The sequence below is a fragment of the Mandrillus leucophaeus genome, unplaced genomic scaffold, assembly GCF_000951045.1.
Source record: "Mandrillus leucophaeus isolate KB7577 unplaced genomic scaffold, Mleu.le_1.0 Scaffold125, whole genome shotgun sequence".
Lineage (NCBI taxonomy): Eukaryota > Metazoa > Chordata > Mammalia > Primates > Cercopithecidae > Mandrillus > Mandrillus leucophaeus.
In genome coordinates, this window is record NW_012100876.1 from 1,449,555 (window position 1) to 1,472,973 (window position 23,419).

The 23,419-nt window shown below is 47.2% G+C and overlaps 1 protein-coding gene and 1 pseudogene across 1 annotated transcript in view; one reads left to right on the top strand and one right to left on the bottom strand.

Moving 5' to 3' along the window:
- The window catches only part of NLRC5 (NLR family, CARD domain containing 5), a 78,828-nt gene that overhangs the window by 52,591 nt on the left and 2,818 nt on the right, over window positions 1-23,419 (bottom strand). The window contains exons 2-10 of the mRNA XM_011971861.1: window positions 13,120-13,238; window positions 9,374-9,680; window positions 8,068-8,127; window positions 6,574-6,642; window positions 3,411-5,061; window positions 2,270-2,353; window positions 2,040-2,123; window positions 557-640; window positions 329-418 (exon numbers count right to left, since the gene is read on the bottom strand). Of these exons, the coding sequence (XP_011827251.1) occupies window positions 329-418; window positions 557-640; window positions 2,040-2,123; window positions 2,270-2,353; window positions 3,411-5,061; window positions 6,574-6,642; window positions 8,068-8,127; window positions 9,374-9,668 (2,417 nt within the window). The 5' untranslated portion in view covers window positions 9,669-9,680; window positions 13,120-13,238. The remainder of the gene's footprint in view (window positions 1-328; window positions 419-556; window positions 641-2,039; window positions 2,124-2,269; window positions 2,354-3,410; window positions 5,062-6,573; window positions 6,643-8,067; window positions 8,128-9,373; window positions 9,681-13,119; window positions 13,239-23,419) is intronic.
- LOC105533460 overlaps window positions 13,974-23,419 on the top strand; it is a 28,872-nt pseudogene continuing 19,426 nt past the window's right edge.

Genomic DNA, 23,419 nt, shown 5'->3' on the forward strand with positions numbered 1-23,419 from the left:
TCCACCCATCTATCTTTTCATCCATCCATCCATCCATCCATCCATCCATCCATCCATCCATCCATCCATCTTTACATTCACCCATCTATCTTTCCATCTATCCATCCATCCATCCATCAATTCATCTTTTCATCCATCCATTAATTCAATATATACCAAGTACCAGGTGCCAAGCCTGAGCTAGGTTCTGAAGGTAGAGCTGTGAGTAAAACAGTAGGGCATGCACAGATTTATCTTACAGACGAGGGGCCTCCTCCATTTCCCATCCCACTTTCCCCTCCCCTTTTCCCAAGGCCCTGAAGGCCAAGATCCCCTTCCTTCTGCTCACCTGGCCTGAAGCGTCCTGATGGTAGGACACGTGACTGCCACCCTTGCCAAGCAGAGTAGGGTTGACACGCAGACGCTGTTGCCGCTCAGGCTGCATGATTGTGGCAAAGGTGTCAGGAGTGGAATCCCCTATTCCATGGGCCCCAGACCTTCCTTGCCTTGTAAGGGAGTGGGGTGACTCAGGCATAGAGAGGGACTGGGCTGCAGGGGCAGTGGAAAGATCACTTACTCAAGCTTCCGGAGCCGTGGTAGGTGAGGGAGAACCTCCACGATGTGTAGCACCACCTGGTCACTGAGCTGGTTGTCCCGAAAACTGCAAGGAGACGAAGGCCCAGTCTCTCTACCCTGGGGTTGGGGCACTTGCAAGCCCCAGTTAGCAAGTGACAGGATGGCCACCCTCATGTGGGAGATATAAGACAGGGGCCCAGAAACAGCTGATGACCTGCTCGCTGGATTCCAACAGGCACAGCTAGGAGGAAAGGCCCTCCGCTGGCCTCACTTCTGGGTCTATTTGGTTCCTGTAGGGAAGATTTTGCCTGGTGGCTCAAGGAATCTAGAAGAGAGACTGATGGCCTCTTCATGAAGTGCAATGAGGAGACCCAGCACCCTGCTCCCAGGGCTTATGCCTGGGATGTGTCTGAGGCCCGCAGGCAATGAGTAAAGTCTAGACTGGGATGCTGCAGGCGTCGCTTCCAGTCTCAGCTGTGGCCCTGACTCACCCAGAGCCCTGAGCCAAGCACATTCCTCTCTGACCCCACTTTCCCCACCTGTTCACAAGTCATCCCTGCCTGGGTTCCTAGCTGGGGAGACTGATGAGCTGAGGGGAGTGAGGGTGATTGAGAACAATGGTAGGTGATGGGAGACAAAATTAAAGTCACCCTCAATAGCCAGGAAAAAGTGTCAACAAGTTCAATACTTCTGAACCCTTGCCTAATCACTGTTCACAGATGCCCAGCCGAGACGACAATAGGGACTGTGGTCCAACTTATTATTTTCACTCAACAAGTGCTGAACCTTAGTGACAGGCTGCATCTGTGTGGATGAAGGAGTGCCTTCTCTAAATGTCATAAAAGTGCCATATAAACTAGCAGCGTCCTGCCAGTGAGGAGGGTCACCGGTCCCACTACTCCCCATGGTACTCAGTCCCAGACACAGGGCAGGGGTATATTTGTGCATATGAGCTTAGTTAGTTACAGTGTGCTGGCATCTAAATGTGTACATGCAGTTAACTGTATATGTGTGCGCTGCATACATGTGCACACCTATGAGTGGGCATGTGTGGGTGCATATTCTTGCATGTGCCTGTGTACTTCTGTGCAAGTGTAGACACGTGTGCACAAATGTGAAGGTGTGCAGTGCTTCATGTAGTTATGTGTACCCACAGTGCCTGATTCCTGCCTACGCACTGCCATTCCTTCTCCTGGGATTGCAGAAAGAGGGATAACATAAGGGATAACTCAACACTCATGCTCCTCCAAGATGGTCCAAAATTTTAGATGAAGGAAGCCTTCCTCTGGGGACTCTGGGAGCCTTGGGTTTGGACTCAGCCCTACTGAGTACTTGGACTGATGCCTTCCCTCTCTGGGTCTCAGTGAAAAACTACTGGTCAGACTTGGAGGAACATGCAGGCCCCAGGCAGGCCCCAAGGGGACTCTGGGACCTGGGCAGTGACTCATCTCCCCAGCCAGTGAGCTCTCCTGGAGACCACTCACCTGACTTCTTCCAGCTGTGGACAGAGAGGCAAAGCTTTCACCAGGTGGCTGATGCCTCGGGCAGTGATCTTACTTCCTGCTAACCTACAGAGTAAGCAAAGATGGTAGGGAGGAACGAGGAGGGCAAAAGGGCGAGGCCAGGAATCTGCCTTGTGTAGGATTAAGGAGAGGGAGGAGAGTACCAGGCATCCCCAGCTGAAGACCCTTCTCAGCTCCAAGGCCTGGCTCACCCCAGCATCTGCAGTCTCCCCATTGTCGGCAAGCTCCTGGAGAGGGCTTCTGCAAAGGCATCTCCACACTTCCTGCTCTTAAAACTGCCATGAGAAGAAGCAAAGTGTCAGAGGATCAGTGCTGGGCAGAGCTGAGAAGTCATCGCCACTCCCTCAGACAGATGGGGCTTAATGCAGTAGTACTAACAAATACATATTATGGCCGAGACTTCTAATCGTCCACCAAAGCCCATTCTCCACTTCATCTACAGCAATAGAGCTATTGTGAGGAACATGGTTTCCCAGCCAGAGATCACATTTCCCAGCCTCCCTTGCAGCTCAGTGTGGCCAGGTGACTATGTTCTCACCAACGGAATGTGAGTGGAAGGGATGTGTCCTAGTTCTAGGACTGAACTTTAATGCATTGGCATGTTCCTCCATGCTCTTTCCCTTTCCCAAGCCAGAGCACAGATATACCCATGACCTAGCTTTGACTGTGCAGATAGGATTCCCAAGGGGATAATGAAGCAAAATGGGAGGGACCTGGGTCCCTGCATGACTGCGTGGAGTTGAGCCATTCCATTGACCTGGACCACCTACCTCTGACTCTTCCATGAGAGAGAAATAAAAGTCTACATTATTTAACCTTCTGTATTTGGGGAGGAAGTTTCTCTGTTACTACAGTCTAGCCTTTTCTCTAGCTAATATGCACACTGAGCCTTTGCTCTGTGCCAGGCACTGTGCTACAAAGTGTTTTTTCATGCATTATCCCATCTCATTCTCGCAATGACCATATGAGTTGGCTATTGTTACAGATTCGTTTTAGGAATGAAGAAGCTCTGGCCTAGACAGTGCGCATGTGTGTGCTCCATGCACCTGCCCAAAGTCCAACAGCCTCTATCGACACAGCCTGGATCTGAGGCTTCAGCCCATGATTAACAGACAGAGATTGAGAATCCAGAAACCACAGACAAGAGGAGGATCCATTTGGACTCCAGAGGTCCTGTCAAGGCATGGAGCTTCCTCTCTTGCATTGCAAGCCATTCTGTTCTGATATTCAAGATTCCTATCCAGTCCCCTTGGCAGAGGTCTGCCGGACTGGTTGGCCTCTGCTCCCCCAAAAGCCCAATCCCCTCCCCGGTCCTCCTCCACTCTTACTCACCTGAGATTTTCTATCTGCCCACAGCCTACCAGAGCCTCAGGGCAGTGGGGCTCCAGGGGACAGCCATCAAAATCCAGGTGGATGGGGGCCTCCCTGTGCTCTAGGATGTTGGTCAGGGTGGCCAGGTCGGTGCAGGTCAGTGGGAAATTGTGGAAGGGCAGTTGATAGGGGAGGCTTTGTGCAGTGAGACTGGCCAGCTCAGGCTCCTGTGTCTCATTCACACAGTGACACAGCTCTACAACCTTTGGCCCTGTGAGCTTGCGGGTGGCCAACTTCTTCAACACCTGCACTACGGCAGCCTGCTTGGTGCCCACGCAGTCCTCATTGCCCTGCGCCAGGTGACTAAGAAAGGGGCGGCAGGTGCAGGATGCCAGGCCCGCCAGGAAGGTGGGGAGGTGGTCTGAGAGGTCCAGTCTAGCTTTGGTCCTCTGTACCCAGCGGGAATGGAGGGTAACATGCTGGGTAAGTGTGTCTTTGTCCACCTTGGGGCTGGCCATCAGGTGCAGGGCAGCAAGAAATTCCTGCAGGCTGACGTGGGTGAAAGCATAGCCTGTCTGCTGGTGCCCAGGGCCTGTGCGGACGCAGAAGGAGGTCAGCAGGCTGTGAGTGGCCCCAAAGGCTATCAAGGGTGGAGCAATATCTTTTGCATAGAAGATAACCTTCCCTGTCTCCAGGCCCCTCAGGGCCACCTCCCCCAGGTCCAGCAGCGATGTGGTGGGCAAGTGCCCACGGGGGCTGAGGGCGAGCACCATCTGCATATACAGCTGAGTCATGGTGGGTAGGAGGGCCACAGACTGGCCTGGGGCATGGTCAGGAAGCAGATGGTGGAGGCAGAGACAGGCGACTTGGCACAGCGCAGGCACCGCACACAGGCTTCGGAGACGCCCATTTGTCTGTAACTCCGCCAGGGCCCCCTCCTGCAACGGCTGGGCGCTGAAGAAGTGATTCACATATTCTTCCACCCGTGGCCCATCAAAGCCCAGCATGTAGACCATGGCTGCCTCTGCAGGGAGGCAGGCAGGCAGCTTCCCTGGACGGGAGGTGGCCATCACTCGGCAGCCGGGCAGGAGGGTCCCACGGCAGAGACGGGAGAAAAGGGTGAGGACTGAGCCTGGGCCATCAGGACCCATAGGCTGGAGGGCCTCATCTAGCCCATCAAAGATCAGCAGGACTTGGTCAGCGTTCTTCTCCAGGTACTGGAAGACAGCATCAGGGTCTGACTCAGGGCTTAGGTACAGATCAAAAAGGAGCTGGGACAGTGTCAGGAACCTCGTGATCAGGTTGAGCTGGCGGAATTCAAAAAGGAACAGGGCCTGGAAACAGTCCAGATGGCCCTCTGCCCACTTCTGGCAGAGCCGGTGGGCCAGCGTGGTCTTGCCCATGCCGGCCTTCCCCAAAAGCACGGTCACCCTTGGGCCCTTGTTAACCCTGGTGTTGAAGAGGTCCGAGATGCTCACGTCAGTGCCATCTTCCACCTTGAGGTCCCCCATAATGGCCCCCTCCTGAGTGTCTAAGGATGCTGTGGCCCGGCGCAGGATTGGAGGTACATAGACCTGGTGGAAGGCATGGGGCTGCCCTGACCCAGGGATTCGGCTTCCATAGCGCTGTTGGGCAGAGGTCCGCAGGAGCTGCAGGTACTTCTTGGCCAACTCTGCAAGGTGCAGGGACATGGCATGAGGACAGGACCCCCTGGCCCTCTGCTCATGTCTTCTTGCCCCAGTATTGGGCTGTTGGGAGCCTCTAGCCCTAGGTGTGTATGTATGATGGGATGAGGGTGGGGGTGTCAAGAGCACCACAGGGGGATCTGTGCCACCCCAGCTTCCAGGAGGAATCAGTTCTAAGGGAGCACAGGCTCTCTGGTAGCTATTTAAACAGGCAGGTGGGAATGGAGAAGTGTGGGTCGTGGTTCTATCCATTCTGCAACAGTACACGTGGTGTAAGGGTTCAGTAAGATGCGGGGAGGGGAATAGGGCACCTCCTTTGCAACATCTCTTTTTCTTTCCTTTTTTTTCCTCCCAGAGACAGAGTCTCAGTCTGTTGCCCAGGCTGGAGTGCAGTGGCATGATCCTAGCTTACTGCAGCAGCAAACTCCTGGTCTCAAGTGATCCTCCTGCCTCAGCCTCCTGAGTAGCTGGGACTATAGGTGCACACCACCACTCCCAGCTAATTTTTGTATTTTTAGTAGAGGCAAGATTTTGTTATGTTGGCCAGGCTGGTATTGAATTCCTGGGATCAACTGATCCACCTGCCTCAGCCCTCCAAAGTGCTGGGATTATAGGTGTGAGCCACCGCACCTGGCCCCTTTGCAATATCTTATTGAAACAACCTCTTTTTGTGATATCTGGATCCCAGTGCCCCTTCCCAATATTTCAGTTCTGCAATGCCCAGGGGTGAGCACTAACAACCTGTAGGCCTAGGCGTTACTGATCAGAACTGTGGGAGCTGGGCCGCTACAGTGCCAGATGTTAACCCTTTAATTCCTGGGTCATTGAGAGGTCTCAGGTGACCCAGGGAAAGGGCTGGGGCTGCTTTTGGGGGAACCCTAGGGGGAGAGGCCAAGGTAGTGGCCTATTTTGAGTGGATGTGAATCCTCTGGTTATGGCCACGGTTGGCAGCAGTGGGGACAGAGAGGGCTCCTGTTAGTGGGACAACTAGTGGAGAATGAGGACCATTCTGAGAACTGGTCAAGAATGAGAGAAGTCCCCTCTCCTCTCACTGGCCTGGCCTGCCCTAAGCAGCTCCCCATGGGCCCCCAGGGCCTCTGTCTTGGGGGTTTCTCCCAGGCCTCCTCACCCCTCCCCATCCCTGCTCACCCCCAAACTGGTCTCCTCCCTGGGTCTCCTTCAACACTGAGGACATAGGGTGTCCCTGGAAGAGCCTGGATGGTGAAGCTGAGACCTGTATGGTGCTTCCAGCTCCTTCAGCGGAGCCCTCTAGAGAGAAGTCCCCATGCAGCCAGATGGGTGGGGAGACCCTTCGCTGCCAGCCCAGCCTTCTCCTCTGCCTGTGCAGGACCTCCAGTCCTTTTCTCCTGGAAACTTGTGAGACAAGAGTCACTGGGCCTCTGGAGGCTTGTTGGCAGGGGACAAGGTCCAGGGTCCAGGTCCTGGCCCCCAGGCAACCCCATCTCTCTGTTCAGGTTCCTCCCCACACTGGTACCCACCTAACTGCTGCTTCCTGCACTGCTTCCGGCGGGGTGAGGACCCACAGCTCTGATGCGGGCGCTTCAGGCCTGAAAAAGCAAAGGAAGGGGTGGAGGAGCCGGGTCTGGGGATCTGGGCTGAGGGGGTACCCAGAACCTTTGGGGAACTCCAGTCCACAGACAGGTGGCAGGCGGCCAAGTGCAGGGACTGGAAAGGCAGGCAGCAGGCAGAGGCTGGGTCAGCATCAGCTTCTATTTGCAGAGGGGACTTCTAGGCCCCCCATTGGGAGGTGGATGTTCTGGGCCTGGCAGTCTTGCAGTCCAGGATGCAGGAAGCATGGCTGACAGCCAACAGCCCCCAGAAACACTCAGCTCCAAGCACTAAATGGCCATCTGTCCATCAGGGAAGGACCAAGCTGTATGGAAGCCACCGCTGGTCATATAAGTGAAGTTCCCAGTGAGTTTGGCTGGGCCTGCAACCTCCCTCCTGTGTTAGTGTTTTATCATCCCAATTTCTTATCACCCACATTTCCTTACTTCCCTTAATGATTTCCTGAGTCTTGTCTCATTGCATGGATTTTCAAGAATCACTTTAATGCCTTTCTGAAAGAGTTTGAGAAAAGGAAGAAGGAAAACAAGAAAGAAGGGGACCAAGAAACGAAGGGAGGGAGAAAGGAAAGAGGACTCAGGAAAAAATTTTAAGAAGTCAAGCAGGGTCCTCCTACAGCTCCCACAGCTAAGCTAAGTGACCAATAGGGACAGCCCCTGGAGCAGGGCCCTGGGCTCCTTGCCCAGCTAAGAGGCTTGAACCAGTTCGAGAGCACTTCAATATCTTAACAAATCCTATATTAAAAAGGGACTCACTGGTCAAATATCAATCAGATCTGGTTACGGCCATGAGACAATGATGCCAGTTCGGTGATATGGGCCTATTGCACCAGGGACTTGGACAGTTTTGATTCACTAGGGAGCTGAGATTACAGGGTGTGTTGGCATTACTGCCAGGCACAGTGATAATGAAAGTCAATGCTTCTGTAGAAATCAAGGTGCCGAGACGAAAGTGTGACCCATGAATCAGTAGGCGGTCATTATTTAATCACCGGCCCTTCTGAGCTCCTTCAGAAAATCAGTCAAAGGCACCCCCGGTGAAGACACCAGCTGTGGGTGAGTGTCAAGTCCAAGGTGTACAAGTGAAGCCTGACGCTTTGGGGCTGGGAGATGAGGCCCTGCGAGTTGAGGGCAGGAAAGTGAGAACAGGCTTCCCGAGGGGCTCCAGGTTAGACCCTTGAGAATTGGTAACAGGACAAGCCAAAGCCTTGAAAGTCACAGCAGGAGGAGGTGGGGCTGGGAGACACAGTTAGGGGCGTGACACACTTGCAAAAGGGTCAGGGACAGACGAGGAGCATGGCCTATGAGAAATGGCTGTGACCAGCCACCTCCAGCCTCCTCCAGCTTGGAAGTGGGGACTTCACAGTGCTCACCACCCCCTTCCCACCCCCCAACTCCAGTTCTCACCTTGATGGAGCTGAGATTGAGGTAGGCTTTTCCCCTCAGCTCCCAGCTGGCTGGTGAACCCTGCAAAAGAGGGGAGAGTGTAATGTGGTATGGGGCTGTCGTGGGATGCTGGGGACCAGCTCTGGCCTGGTGCCTGGCTCAGGGCTCATCCCACAGGGTGGGTACCCAGCAAAGAAGAAATAAACTGAACACTCAGTTATCTGTCGTGGAGAAAATGTGGTGATGAGCTTTGAAGGCACTGGTGGGCAGAAACGTGTATATGCAAGTGCATGCAAGTTGATGTATGTGTGTGCACAGGCGTGCATGTGTTATGCATGTGTATATGGGTTTATGCACATACCCACATGTATACACACTGTGTGTACCTGCATATGTCTGCACATGTGTGCGTGTGCCGCCCAGCCTCCTGCGTGTCCGACACTCTGCCTTGAAGTAGAGTTCTTAAGTGAGTTCCCATTTTCTCTCCAAGGACGCTGTTGCCCCTCAATGTCCTGTGTTTCCCCTCAGTGCTGTGCAAACAGAAGGTGCCCAAGAAATCCCCATGGAACTGAACAGAGTTAAACCTGACTATCTATCAGCAGAAGGCAGAAGGCGCTCCCCGTCACTCTTTCTGACCATGTTGCAAAACAAACGAACAAAACGCCTCTAGCCAGGTGTGACGGCTCACATCTGTAATCCCAGCACTTTGGGAGGCCAAGGGAGGAGGATCACTTAAGGCCAGGAGTTCAAGACCAGCCTGGGCAACAAAGTGATGTCCTGTCTCTAGAAAAAAATGAGAAATCAGCCTAATGTGGCGGCGTGCACCTATAGTTCTACTGCAGTCCAAGCTACTTGGGAGGCTGAAGTGGGAAGGATCACCTGAGTCCTGGAGCTGGATGCTGTAGTGAGCTATGATTGTGCCACTGTGCTCCAGCCTAGGCAACAGAGCAAGACCCTGTCTCGAAAATAAAAAACAAATAAACAACAAAAACCAACAAGAACAACAACAAAAAACAACCTCCCCTACCAAAAAAGAAAGAAAGAAAGCTCTCGGGTATTATGGTCTATGTGGGATTCTGTGGCTGGAAGCAGTCACTCAGCAATTCAAGCAATTCGAGTGAAGCCAGGTGGAAGGAGGGGTCCTCCAGGCCCCAGCAGATTTGGGCGCATTAGGGAATTTGTTCTGGGAAATGTCCAGAAATACAGAATTGAGATCCTGACTCGGTTACACCCTGTCTGTGACTCAGGTGGGTCCCTGGGCTCCCCCTGACTCTCCATGACACAGGTGCTGGCCTGGCTGCTTTGCGTCTCTCACACCTGCCCTTACCATCATCACAGCCAAAAGTACTCAGCAGCAGCACCTCGAGTTCCAGAGGCACCTCCAGCTGCATGCACACACAATGAATGAAAGACTGCCAGGTGGCCGAACCCTGGACATGCAGCTTGTTGAGTTGTAGGATGACTCTCTGTTCAGGGTCCAAGGTCTCGTTCCTGGAATCCAGGTCTGTGTTGGGGAGGAAGAACTTCATCTTGGCGTTCAGCCATTCTGGGTCTTTGCTGAGCAGCCTCACAAGACAGCTCCACAGGTTCTTGTTGCCGAGCTGGAGGTCAACGGGGTCCATAAGGAGCTGGCCCTGGAGGGACAGGGAAGATAGGTGAGTTGAGGGGGACAGGTAAACTGGGGGCAGATGAGCTGGGGGACAGGGGACCTGGGGGTAGATGAACTGGGGACAGGGGAACTGGGGGGAAGGTGAGCTGGGGGACAGAGGAACTGGGGGGGAGGTGAGCTGAGAGACAGGGGAACTGGGGGACAGGGGAGCTTGGGCACAGGTGAGCAGGGGACAGGCGAGCTAGGAGGAAAATGAACTGGGGGACAGGTGAACTTAGGGCAGGCAGGTGAGCTGGGGGGCAGGGGGACTGGAGGGAAGATGAGCTGGGGAACCAGTGAGCTGGAGGACAAGTGAATTGGGGGCAGGTGATTTGGGGGACAGGGGAGCTGGGAGGAAGATTACATGGAGAACAGGTGAGTTGCGGGGCACGTGACTTGAGGGCAGGTGAGTTGGGGACAGGTGAACTAGGGGGAAGGTGATCTGGGGAAGGTGAGTTGGGGGATAGGGGAGCTTCTGGGGAAGTCAAGCAGTCAAGAACCACTCCCTACATCTGAGCAACAAAAAATAGGCAGGGAAGTGGCCTCTCCATGGAGTCTTGATGTCTCTGCCCAGGAATCGGCTCCAGAGATCAGTCTGTTTCTTCCGCTCCCCCTCCCCACTCCATTTGTGCCTACATCCTGGCTCTCTGGAATGGCCTAGTTCATCCCCTGTGGGCAGTCCGCTGAGGATGCATTACTCATTCTTGTTTCCGTGAACTATTTATGCTGCTGTCAGTCTGAGCTAACCTCATGGCAGAGACAACTAGTTGTCTCCCAAAATCTGTTCTTCCCTTCTTCCTCAGTATTAGAACTACTAAACATTCTCTGGTCATCCAGAATAGATTATTATTTCCCAGTCTCCCTTGCAGTTATATGTAGTCATGTAATTTGGCCAGTGGAATGTAAGTGGAAGTGTTGTCTATTCTTCTTTGCTCCTTCCTGTTGGCTGGAATGTCGATGGGATGGATGGCTGGATCTTGGGCAGCCATTTTGAATCATGAGGTGGAACTCATACTGAGCTGCCCATCTGCCCTGTGCTCACTGACTTTGGACTTCTATTACATGGCAGGGAAATACACTTCCATTCTGGTTAAGCCACTGTTGTTTAGTGCTTTCTGTTACTCACAGTGAACTCTAATCCTAGCTAACACAGACCATCACCCCTTTTGCTAAGCAGATTCTCTCCTTCTGAACTGGAACTCTTTTTTTTTTTTTTTTTTGAGATGGAGTCTCGCTCTGTCACCCAGGCTGGAGTGCAGTGGTGTAATCTCGGCTCACTGCAGCCTCTGACTCCTGGGTTCAAGCGATTCTCCTGTCTCAACCTCCCAAGTAGCTGGGATTACAGGTGCACACCACAATATCTGGCTAATTTTTGTAATTTTTCATAGAGATGGGATTTCACCATGTTGGCCAGGCTGGGCTCAAACTCCTGACCTCAGGGTGATCCGCCCACCTCGCTCTCCCAAAGTGCTGGGATTACAGGTGTGAGCCATCATGCCTGGCTGAACTGGAACTCTTAAATCACCTCCTCATAGAAGTACCAATAGAGGGCAAGGGGCATTTACACAGCGAAAGCCTAAACAATGTGCAGTTCCTTTGATTCAGTAATCCCATTTCTAGTACTCTAGAACTGGGAAACAATTGGGAAACAATCATGAACATACGTACAAGATTTAGTTACAAAGATGTTCACTGCAAGACTATTTATAATGATTAAAAATTGGAAACCACCTAAATGTCTAACAGTTGAGGACTGGCCAACTAAGTGGTGGGTCCATCATCTAGTGGACCATGCTATCACATTTCCAGATGTACCTTCTTGTACTATTTCCTTCCTCATAGCAGTACACACTTGGAAAGCACTCACTGTCTAAGTGCTTTATATACTTCATTTTAGCCTCACAACTCCAGAGAGTCCACCTTTAACTCTGAAAAGAGTAGGAGGTCCACCCAGAAGCCAGCCTTCCCAATCCCCAGAGGCTGAGGCCAGTACTATGCGTGCTGGGGTTTAGGGCCCAGCTGCTCCCCGGCATGCAGCAGAGACATACTTGTATGTGCCGCCAGCCCCACTGGTCATTTCTCCTCGACTGGGCTAATCTCAGGAGGTCCTTACTCAGGCAGAGAGTCTTAGAATTTATGAAACATGTTCACACCATGATCCTCAGGCAGGGATCACCATCTCCACTAAACAGATGGAAAGACCATGGCCAAGGAAGGGCAAAGGGTGTGCCCACGGTCACACAACAAGTCCATGACAGAGCCAGGAGCAGAACTGAGGTTTCTTGCCTCCCGGGCCAGTAAATTTCCAAGGCCTCGGAGGCCCGGATGGCTCCAGACAAGGCTAAGTCCCTGGATTTTGTGTGATCTTAGAAAAAGGATGTGGCCATAGCCTAGGGCATAACTTCTTTTCCAGGCTATGGTGTCCAGCATCCATGTTGCCCATGAAGAAATGGTCCAGGACAGCGTGGTACCAGATGGAAGTAAGTAGTGCCTGGATGGTGTGATTTCTGGTGATGTTTCTCATCCTCAAATTTATCCTCCAGCCAGTCTAACACAATACCTTTGTTTCCATCATTAGTGTTCTATCCCCTTAGGCTATAACACAAATCTCTTTAAGGCTAACCATCCTCGGGAGAAAAAGCACATGGCATCATTATCAGTCACTGAGATTTCCATGGGGAATAATCTTGGAGACAGTGGACGATGGTTGAAAGATCCATGGCCCAGCTCTGTTACTAATTGTCTGTGGTAGGCATTTGGGCTGTTCACAGATACTCTTTCTCCTCTTTCTAGGCCTTTGGTGGGATTACAATTCTCTGCCTCCTTGAAATTGGGCACAGCCATGAAATTTGCTTTGGTCAATGAAATATGCTTTAAAAGACTCATGTCATGCCTGTGTAGATGTTTTAAGAACCAAGGTGTGATTCACAGTAGTTTTTCTTTTTTTCTACTCCAGGGGCCAGAAATATTGCAAATCATGGCTACCCTGTTAGCTTGAGTCTGAGAGAGAGGATGATGTGGAGGAGCAATCCCAGTCAATCCACACCAGACAGGAAGCAAGAGCAGCAAATAAACTTTTGTTGCCATGAGTCACTGGGACTTTGGAGGGTGCATATACTGCAGTGTAACCTGGCCTATCGTAGCGGATACACTCATAGTGTGACCTTGAGCAAGCCTTTTTCCTACATAAGCCTCAGTCATACCATCTCTAAAATGGGTAGATTATATGCTGTCTCAAAACTTCCTGATTTTCTGTGTCTGATCATTACATTCTCATGCAGAATGATGGTCAAGGGCAGGTTTGTTGTGTTGGGGGCAGCCCAGTAAGCAGATTTGGGTAGTGACCAGTCTTGGCAGTAGGAGAAGAGTGAAGAAGTAGATAGGAGGGGAGAAGAGGAGGTGAAGGGGAGAGAAAAATCACCTACTTGGTCTCCTCATTCATGATAGGTGCTCTAAGGTCCCCACAGAGAGGGTCTCATGGGTGTCTGGGCTATGTCCTTGTGCCTTGAGTTGGATTGACAGGTTGTTTCCATAGTGCAGATCCCTAAGGGGAGAGAAGACAGGGAGTTGTCCTCACTATTCCAGACTCCAAAAGGAATGCTGTAAACCAGGCACCAGCCCTTGCCCCTGCCTGCCGGAGACACCTCTGAGAACACTAGATCCAGACACAGTCCCTCCAACTCCATCTGTAGACCTTGTTCTTCCCTGACTGCAGCTCCTTACGTCCCTGGGTTTACGCAGCCTAACTTTCCTTGATGTCACCTCCTGCCACACCTGGCTCAGAGGATGCCCCTCTTCCTCCTCCAATTCAGATATTCACCTTACAATGTCCTTTGGCATCACAATGAGCCCTGCAAGTTAGCAAAGTTATTTTTGGTCATTTATTCAGATGATAATGAAATAATCCTTACTGCAGATGCCAACTTTCGCCCCCAATATAAAACCCCAAAAAGGTTAGGATTTGCAATCTTCTTCCTATTTAGTTAGTTTTTAAACAATTGAGAGTTAACTTTCTTCTTAAAGAGAAGACCCGGAAGCATTGATAGCTGCTCAAAGAGAGCACAGTAAAAAGACACGCTGGCACAAATTCCCACACCACACAACAGAGATCTTCCTACGAACAAAGAAGAGAACAGGTAGCTACAGACTACATGGAGGAAAGGAAGAGAGGTGGAAGGTCAGCGTGTGCTCTAATTGTGTCTCTGTGAAATACGAGGAATGTAACCCGGAGTTCCATGACTTTGGACAAATCCATGTAAATAGGGCACATTCTGACATAATGGAGGTGGTATGTAGTATGGTAATTAGAAATAAGAAAGGAAAAAAGAGATCTTTTGAAGAGGTCCCAGGGGACTAATAAGATATGTCTCTATTTCTCTCTGTCTTTCTTCTTTCTTGAGATGGAGTCGTGCTCTGTTGCCTAGGCTGGAGTGCAATGGCATGATCTCAGCTCACTGCAACCTCCACCTCCTGGGTTCAAGCAATTCTCGTGCCTCAGCCTCCCGAGTAGCTGGGATTACAGGTGTGTGCCACCACGTCTGGCTAATTCTTAGATTTTTAGTAGAGACTGGGTTTCACCATGTTGGCCAGGCTGGTCTTGAACTCCTGACCTCAAGTGATCTGCCAGGCTCAGCCTCTTTAAGTGCTTCTTTTCATTTCTTTCTTTCTTTTTCTTTTCTTTTTTTTTTTTGAGACGGAGTTTCGTTCTTGTTGCCCAGGCTGGAGTGCAATGGCATGATCTTGGCTCACCCCAACTTCCACCTTCTGGTTCAAGCAATTCTCCTGCCTCAGCCTCCCAAGTAGCTGGGATTACAGGCATGTGCCACCACACTCATCTAATTTTGTATTTTTAGTAGAGACGGGGTTTCTCCATATTGTTCAGGCTGGTCTTGAACTCCCGACTTTAGGTGATCCACCCGCCTCGGCCTCCCAAAGTGTTGGGATTACAGGCGTGAGCCACTGCGCCCGGCTTCCCTTTTTTTTTTTTTTTAAGAGACAGCGTCTTTCTATGTTGCCCAGGCTGGATTCAAACTCCTAGGTTCATATGATCCTTCTGCCTTAGCCTCCTGAGTAGCTGGGACTGCAGGCATGGGTCACCACAGCCAGCTAAATGATATTTTAAAAAACAGCATTATCACATTGTAACAGGAGAAATAGAGGCATTAGCAAATTGAGATAAAAACTTGCCGTGGACTGAATGTTTGTGTCCCACCTCACCCACTGATTCACCTGGTAAAGCCTAAATACCCAGTGTGATGGTATTTGGAAGTGGGGCCTTTGCCAAGTGATTAGGTCAAGAGGGTGGAGCCCTTATGATGGGATTACTGCCCTCACAAGAAGAGGCTGGAGGCTGGGCACGGTGGCTCACGCCTGTAATGCCAGCACTTTGGGAGGCCAAGGTAGGCAGATCACTTGAGGTCAGGAGTCTAAAACCGGTCTGCCCAACATGATGAAACCCCATCTCTAATAAAAATATAAAAATTAGTCAGGCGTGGTGGCAGGCACCTGTAGTCCCAGCTACTCAGGAAGCTGAGGCAGGAGAATCACTTGAACTCACGAGGCAGAGGTTGCAGTGAGCCGAGATCGTGCCACTGCACTCCAGCCTCGGTGACAGAGCAAGACTCCATCTCAAACAAACAAAAGAAAACAAAAACAAAACAAAAACAAAAACAAAAACAAAAGGAAAAAGGAAGAGGCTAGAGAGTGCTTGCTCTTTCTCTTTCTCTTTGCTCTCTGCCCTGTGAGGACACAATGAGAAGGTGCCATCTGCAAACCAGGAAGTGCATCCTCTCCAGACACCAGGTCTGCTGGCTTCCTGATCAGGGACTTCCCAGCTTACAGAACTGTGAGAAACAAGTTTCTGTTGTTTAAGCCACCCAGTCTATAGTATTTCATTCTAACAGCCCAAGCTGACTAAGACAAACTTGCCTTTGACCACAGAAAGTGAAAGAAAATAAAACCCACTCTAAGTTAACAGGCAGATAAAAAAACTGCCACTTTATGTACAACAGGATGCTTTAACAGAACTTGGTAAAATTATATGAGCAGTCATTTAGAGAAAAGAGGCAGTATTTATATGACTTAAATATTTCATAATAAAACAGTTTAAGTTAATTTTAAGTTAGAATTGGATATAAAGAAACGAATAAAGGCAATTCTATCAAAAGACTGTTAGTTGGAAGGATCAGGAAATAGCAAAAAAGCTTCCACACATGATAAAATGCATCATAAGGTGACCATCATTCAAACTTTAAGATCCTTGAATTAAAAATGGAAAAAAATTGGCCAAACGGATGGAATAGAGTCCAAGTGAGCCTCACACTCATTTAAAATACACTATTTAATCCATGATATTGAGAGAAAAAAGGGGGGAAATAAGTGGTGTTAAAATACATAGCAATACGCTATCTCTTTCCTGCCACCATGAAGAAGGGCTTGACTTCCCCTTTGCCTTCCACCACGATGGTGTTACCCGAGGCCTCCCTCACCATGCGGAACTGGTGTTTTGAAGCCTATGGACCTTAATTGTGTCATCAAACTTTTTGAAGAGACTGCTAAAGATGGCTTAGAAGAAAAACAACTTACATCTGTCAAGAAACTGGTACAGTGTTATCAGAATGAACTTCCCTTAGGGATCTAGTACAGACATTTAAAATTCTGAATCTGCGTGCAGTAAAAATCGAAAGCCAGCCACGTTTTGTGGAATCTGCATATGACATCATAAAATAGTGTGGCTTGCTATTTTTGAAAAAGAAAGTATCAGATGAAATAACTTACGCTGGAGATACTGCTAATTCAATTGCACTTCTGGATACTTAATGAAAATACCAAGTTCTGAATTGACGATACAGAATTGTAAGCTTATTGTTGACTTTTATCATGCAGAACTACCAAAGAAGTGTATTCCAGGTTACCAGCAAGCGAGTTCATCATATAAGATTCAAATGACTGAAGTTGGAGGACTGGCAAAAACAATGGTCCAATTAATGACCTTGCTTGAAAATCAACTTGTTGAGAAACTTTAGGTACTCAAAGTTCTGCAGCATCTCTCGACTTCTGAAGTTAACTGTACTGTAATGATGAAATCACAAGCAGCCAATGGAATCTGTGTTCACCTCAATGACCCAGATTTCTCTGGATGGCTTTTATTTCCTTCATCAGAAACACTTTGGAACTTATCAGAGAAATATTCAAAAGAAGAAATTGTTCAACAGCTTAGTAACTTGGAATGTTTACTGGCTTTGAAGGAAGTATTTAAAAATCTATTTATGAGAGGGTTTAGTCATTATGACTGTCAGCTTAGAAATGACATATTAGTGATCTCTACAGTTATAGTTCAAAATCCTGGAATGCCAATGATTGAATGTGGCTTTCCCAAGGATTTGGTACTGTTTGCAAACTTTAATGAAGTTAAAAGTCAAACCCTTTGGTAAAGGACTTAAATTTTCTAAATCCTATGAAGATTTTGAGTTGAATAAATTACTATTCAATATAATTGTGATCTTATGTAAAGATTTACCTACTATACAGGTAAAGAGTAATCAAGGCAGGAAAATTAACAAAAATTGTATCACTTTGTAGTATAAAAAAATATATATGGCAATATGAGTGTTTTAAATTTAAAGAATTATTTTTAACTAAGTAATTAAATTAAAAATTTCTGCATAGAAATGAAAAACACAGCCACATAGCATTTCACACCCACATAGAATGGCTATAATGAAAAAGACACATGTTGATGAGGATGTAGAGAAGCAGGACACTGTATATACTGCTGATGGGAATGTGAAATGGTCCAGCCACTCTGAAAAAACAGTTTGGCAGTTTTGGCAGTTCCTTAGAACAGCTGTCCCGAAACTCTTTGGCCCAGGGACCAGTTTTGTGAGAGAGAATTTTTTCCACGGATGGGGGTTGGAGGTGGGAGATGGATTCGGGATGATTCAAGCTCATTGCATTTATCATTAGATTCTCATCAGAAACTCTCAACCTAGATCCCTCCCTGCGCATTTCACAACTGGGTTTGTGCTCCTATGAGAATCTAATGGCACCGCTGATCCAACAGGAGGCAGAGCTCAGGTGGTAATACTCGCCTGCCGGCCACTCACCACCTGCTGTGTGGCCCAGTTCCTAAAAGGCCATGGACCCGCACTGGTCTGTGGTCCAGGGATTGGGGATCCCTGCGTTAGAATATAAAACAACAGAATTACCATCTAATCCAGCAATTCCATGCCTGGGTCTATTCCACGAGAAATGAAAATATACATCCACACAAAAACTTGTATATGAATATTCATACCAGCATTATCCATAACAGTCAAAAAGTGAAATCAACCCAAACACCCAAAAGCTCACGAATGGAGAAACAAACTATGATATAGCTATACAATAGAACATTATTCAACAATAAAAAGGAACAAAGTTTATGCCATGTGGAAAAAGATCACTAAAGATCACATATTGTATGATTCTATTTACGTAAAACGTTCAGAAAAGGCAAATTTATTGAAACAGCAAGTAGATTAGTGGTTGCCTGGGCTGGGGGCAGAAATAGGAATAATTCTAAATGGGTATGAGGACTATTATGGCAGTAATGAAAATGTCCCAAAACCAGATTGTGGTGATGGTCGCATAACTCAGTAAATTTACTAGAAATCACTGAATTGTACACTTAAAATGGATGGATTTTACGGTATGTAAATTATACCTCAATAAAGTCATTAAAAATAATGCATTGTAAATTAACGTAATAACGTATTCTTTATTGCCATTTTTTTTTCTGTATAGTGAAAATGGCAACAAACGAAACAAAAGCAACAAACTGGGAAGTGTTTTGTACCACCTATGATGGTAATCTAATTTTCTTTTCTTTTCTTTTTTTTTTTTTTTTGACACAGGGTCTTGCTCTGTCACCCAGGCTGGAGTGTGTGGTGCAATCATAGCTCATGCAGCCTGCTACCCCTGAGTTCAAGTGATCCCCCTGCCTCACCCTCCTGAGTAGCTGAGACAACAGGCATACTCCACCATGCCAGGCTAATTTTTATTTTTTTGTAGAGACAGGGTTTCCCTGAGTTGCCCAGGCTGGTCTTGAACTCCTGGACTGAAGTGAAGTGATTCTCTCCTCATCAGCCTCCATAAGTGTTGGGATTACAGGCATGAGCCTCCGCTCACCTGGGTCTAAATTCATTTTTTTTTTTTTTGAGATGGAGTCTCTATCTGTTGCCCAGGCTGGAGTGCAGTGGCATGATCTCAGCTCACTGCAACCTCTGCCTCTCGGGTTCAAGTGATTCTCCTGTCTCAGCCTCCTGAGAAGCTGGGATTACAGGCACCCACCACCATGCCTGGCTAATTTTTGTATTTTTAGTAGAGATGGGGTTTTACCATATTGGTCAGGCTGGTCTCAAACTCCTGACCTCAGGTGATCCACCAGCCTCGATCTCCCAAAGTGTTGGGGTTACAGGAGTGAGCCACTGCACACGGCCCATAAATTCAAATTTTAAAAAGCTGTGGCATGTGTATATTTTAAATGTGTGCGTATTTGCATACATAGAAACCAACTCTGGGAAGCTACACAGTAAACTGATGACAGGGTTGTGTCTGAGGAGGGCCCTGGGGATGCTGGGAAAGGAGAGCCTTTTCCATTGTGGACCCTTTTTAGGACCCTTTGAACCATTCAAACTTTTTAATGTGCATATTTTGATTTTTTCTAAAAAAAAAGCCTCAAGAACACTTACATTAAAAACTAGAATAGACATTTCCCCAATGTGTAAGGAAGAGAAATACAAGATGATGAGTTAATAAGAAATTATCAGTGATAGCTCACAAAAAATGAAACTTCCCTAAATAATGTGAAATAAAAGAGAAATAGGAAGGCAATAGGTAGGGAAAAATATCTGCACTAAGTATGATGGATAGAGAATGAATATTACAATTAAAAAGCAGCCAGGTGTGGTGGCTCACGCCTGTAATCCCAACACTCTGGGAGGCCGAGGTGGGAGGATAGCTTGAGCTCAGGAGTTGGAGACCAGCTTGGGCTACATTGCGCAACTCAGTCTCTACAAAAAATAAAAGATTGGCTGGGCGTGGTGGTGTGTGCCTGTAGTCCCAGCTAATCGGGAGGCTGTGGCAGAGGATTGCTTGAGCCCAGGAGTTTGAGGCTGCAGTGAGCTATGATCTTGCCACTCCAGTCCAGCCTGAGCAACAGAGTGAGACCCCATGTCAAAAAAAAAAAAAATTCAAAAGTAATTCATATCTACTGAGAAAATATTTCATTTTACTTTTGAGTTTAACATTTATGCATGTGTGATAAGGACACTACATTTCTACTGGAAAAGCAGTTGACAAAGTTGAACAGACAATATAGCGAATATTTGCTACTTGCCACGTGAGTACCTTTCGGCATGATTTAGTTCTCCCAACTCCACCTGGATGCCTCATGTGCGTTTCAAAACTTCCAAGTCCGAAACTGAGCTCCTGATCTCTCTTCCCAAGCTGCTCCCCAGACCACCTTCCCCACGTCAATTAGGGGCAGCTTCATGCTTCCTTGAGCTCAAGCCCAAAGATGGCTTCATTTTCCAAGTGCATTCCAGAATCTTGCTTCCTCTACTGCTCAGGCCTAGCCTGGACACCATCATTTCTCACGGGGAGTCCTGCACCTGCCTCCTCCCTGGTCTCCGTCCACCCGTCCCCCAGTAACCTTCTCCGCACAGGAGTCAGCTGTTAAGACACAGCCTGCATCAGGTCCTGTGACATCAGGTCCCATGCCCCTCAGAGCCTTCTCATCCCTCCCAGAATGAAAGCCAACTTCCTGCCCAGCACTACCAAGATGTTTGAACAGTTTTTTAAAAAAAATCAAACTTGATCACTTTAAATTTATCCTCATTGTGTGGGTTGGTTATTGTTGGTTTTTTTTTTTAATGAACATTTGGCAATTTATAGTTTTGAGAAAGTTGCTCATTTTGTCAAGATGGTCAAACATAGTATAGCTCACAGTTGTATATAATATTTTCTTGTTTGTGTGTGTGTGTGTGTGTGTGTGTGTGGTTTTTTTTTTTTTTTTAAGACAGAGTCTCGCTCTGTTGCCCAGGCTGGAGTGCAGTGGTGAGTAGCTGGGACCACAGGTGCCTGCCACCACGCCCAGCTAATATTTTGTATTTTTAGTAGAGATGGGGTTTCACCGTGTCAGCCAGGATGGTCTCGATCTCCTGACCTCGTGATCCGCCCGCCTCGGCCTCTCAAAGTGCTGGGATTACAGGCGTGAGCCACCGCGTCCGGCCTGTTTTTTGAGACGGAATCTCACTCTGCCACCCAGGCTGGAGTGCAATGGCATGGTCTAGGCTCACCGCAGCCTCCACCTCCCGGGTTCAAGTGATTCTCCCGCCTCAGCCTCCCGAGTAGCTGGGACTACAGGCGCACGCCACCACAGCCAACTAATTTTTGTATTTTTAGTAGAGACGGGGTTTCACCATGTTGGCCAGGCTGGTCTCAAGCTCCTGACCTCTTGATCCGCCCACCTCGGCCTCCCAAAGTGCTGGGATTACAGGCGTGAGCCACCGTGCCCAGCCTATTTTCTTATAATTTTAAATCTCCTCAAGGCTTCACATTTAATTTAGTTTACTTTTTGTCTTTTTCTTCTTTTTAGATTTGCCAGCAGTTGGTAACTCTTATGTTTGAAAACATTTATCAGTTTTGCTGGAATAGTCCCTTTTCTAGTTCTGTAATTTTTGCTTTTATCTTTTTATTTCTTTCCCCTGATTTAGTGAGGCTGTTTGTTATTCTTTAAAATTGTAAACTGTATTGCTTAAGCCATTGCTAGCCTTTACCTTTTAAAAAATAATAAAACACTTTTGGTCAATTTCGATAAATGTATATCAAACATTTATGTGCTAAGTAGATTGAAATTATAATTTGGAATGGAGTAATTTAATAAAGAGTTGTTTTTATGGCTTTATCATTAGTTTTTGTTGTATTACGCTGTACAAAGAATAAGTCCTGTGCAATTTCTACTTTGAGGAATATGTTGAGATTTTCTTTTTCGCTTGGTATATAATAAATTGTAAAACATTTCATGAACATTTAAAAAGTGTTCTTTTACAATAAAAATGGATTTCTATTTCACAATTATATCAACATAATGTCTAGATGAAACAAAAATTTAAATGTAAGAAATTAAACCGTGAAAGTACCAGAAGGCTGTATGTTCAATTTATAACAATTCACGAAGTTGTACACTTACATGACATTTTTCTATGTGTTATGTTTCACGACAAAAAAGTTAAGAAAATTTAAGTGCTCAAACAAAACATGGAAAAAAGTATTCTTTTTTTAATTAAAAAAAATTTCTCTTTAAAAAAATAGAGGCAAGGTCTTGCTCTGTTGCTCAGATTGGCCTTGAACCCCTGGAGTCAAGTAATCCTTCCACCTCTACCTCCCAAACTTCTGGGATTACAGGTGTGAACCACTATGACTGACTGAAAAAAGTATTTTACAGAAAATAATTTCAGAGTAGAGAGAGTCTTGCTAAGCATGACGCAAAACTCAGAAATCATGGAAAAAGAAAAAACTGGATGAAACTGATCAGATATAAATTAAAATTTTTGTATTGTCAAAGAATACCACAGATAAAGTCAAAAGCCAGATGACCAATTGGAAAAATATCTGCATCACAGACAAGGTTATAAATGTATACATCATAAACAAAGCTATAAATGTATAAATGTTTTAATAAATTGAGAGTTACTAAAAATCAATACTGAAAAAGCCAGTGACCTCATAGAAAAGTAGGCAAAGAACATAAAAGGTTTACAAAAAAGGGAAATCCCAATGACATTTAAACAAATTTTTTTGAGACAGAGTCTCACTCTGTTGCCCAGGCTGGAGTGCAGTGGCACAATCTCGGCTCACTGCAACTTCCACCTCCCCAGTTCAAGTGATTCTCCTGCCTCAACCTCCCAAGTAGCTGGGATTACAGGCATGAACCACCATGCCTGGCTAATGGTTTTTGTTGTTGTTTTTTTTTTAATAAGAGTGGGTTTCACCATGTTGACCAGGCTGGTCTCGAACTTCTGACCTCAGGTGATCCACCTGCCTTGGCCTCCCAAAGTGCTGGGGTTACAGGCATGAGCCACCACCCCTGGACCCAATGACTTTTAAATATATGAAAAGATGCTCAAGCTCACAGAAAATAGAACAAATATAATACTTTAGAACTAAAAAAGATACACCATTTTCTAACTATTAGATTTGCAAGGATATTACTGAGTTGGCAAGGTTGTGAATGAACGGGCACTTTGACGCACTGCATCACTCCACGTGGACCTGGCATGTGTGTATTTTAAATGTGTGTGCATTTGCATACATAGAGACCAATTCTGGGAAGCTACACAGGAAACTGACGACAGGCTTGTGTCTGAGGAGGGGTCTGGGGATGCCGGGAAAGGAAAGCCTTTTCCACTGTGGACCCTTTTTAGGACCCTTTGAACCATTCAAATTTTTTAATGTGCATATTTTGATTTTTTCTAAAAAAGCCACAAGAACATTTACATTAAAAACTAGAATAGACATTTCCCTAATGTGTAAGGAAGAGAAATACAAGATGATGAGTAAATAAGAAATTATCAGTGGTAGCTCAGAAAAAAATGAAACTTCCCTAAATAATGTGAAATAATAATAATAATAATAATAATAATAATAATAATAATGTGTCAACAGTTTTGAGACCATGTCTCA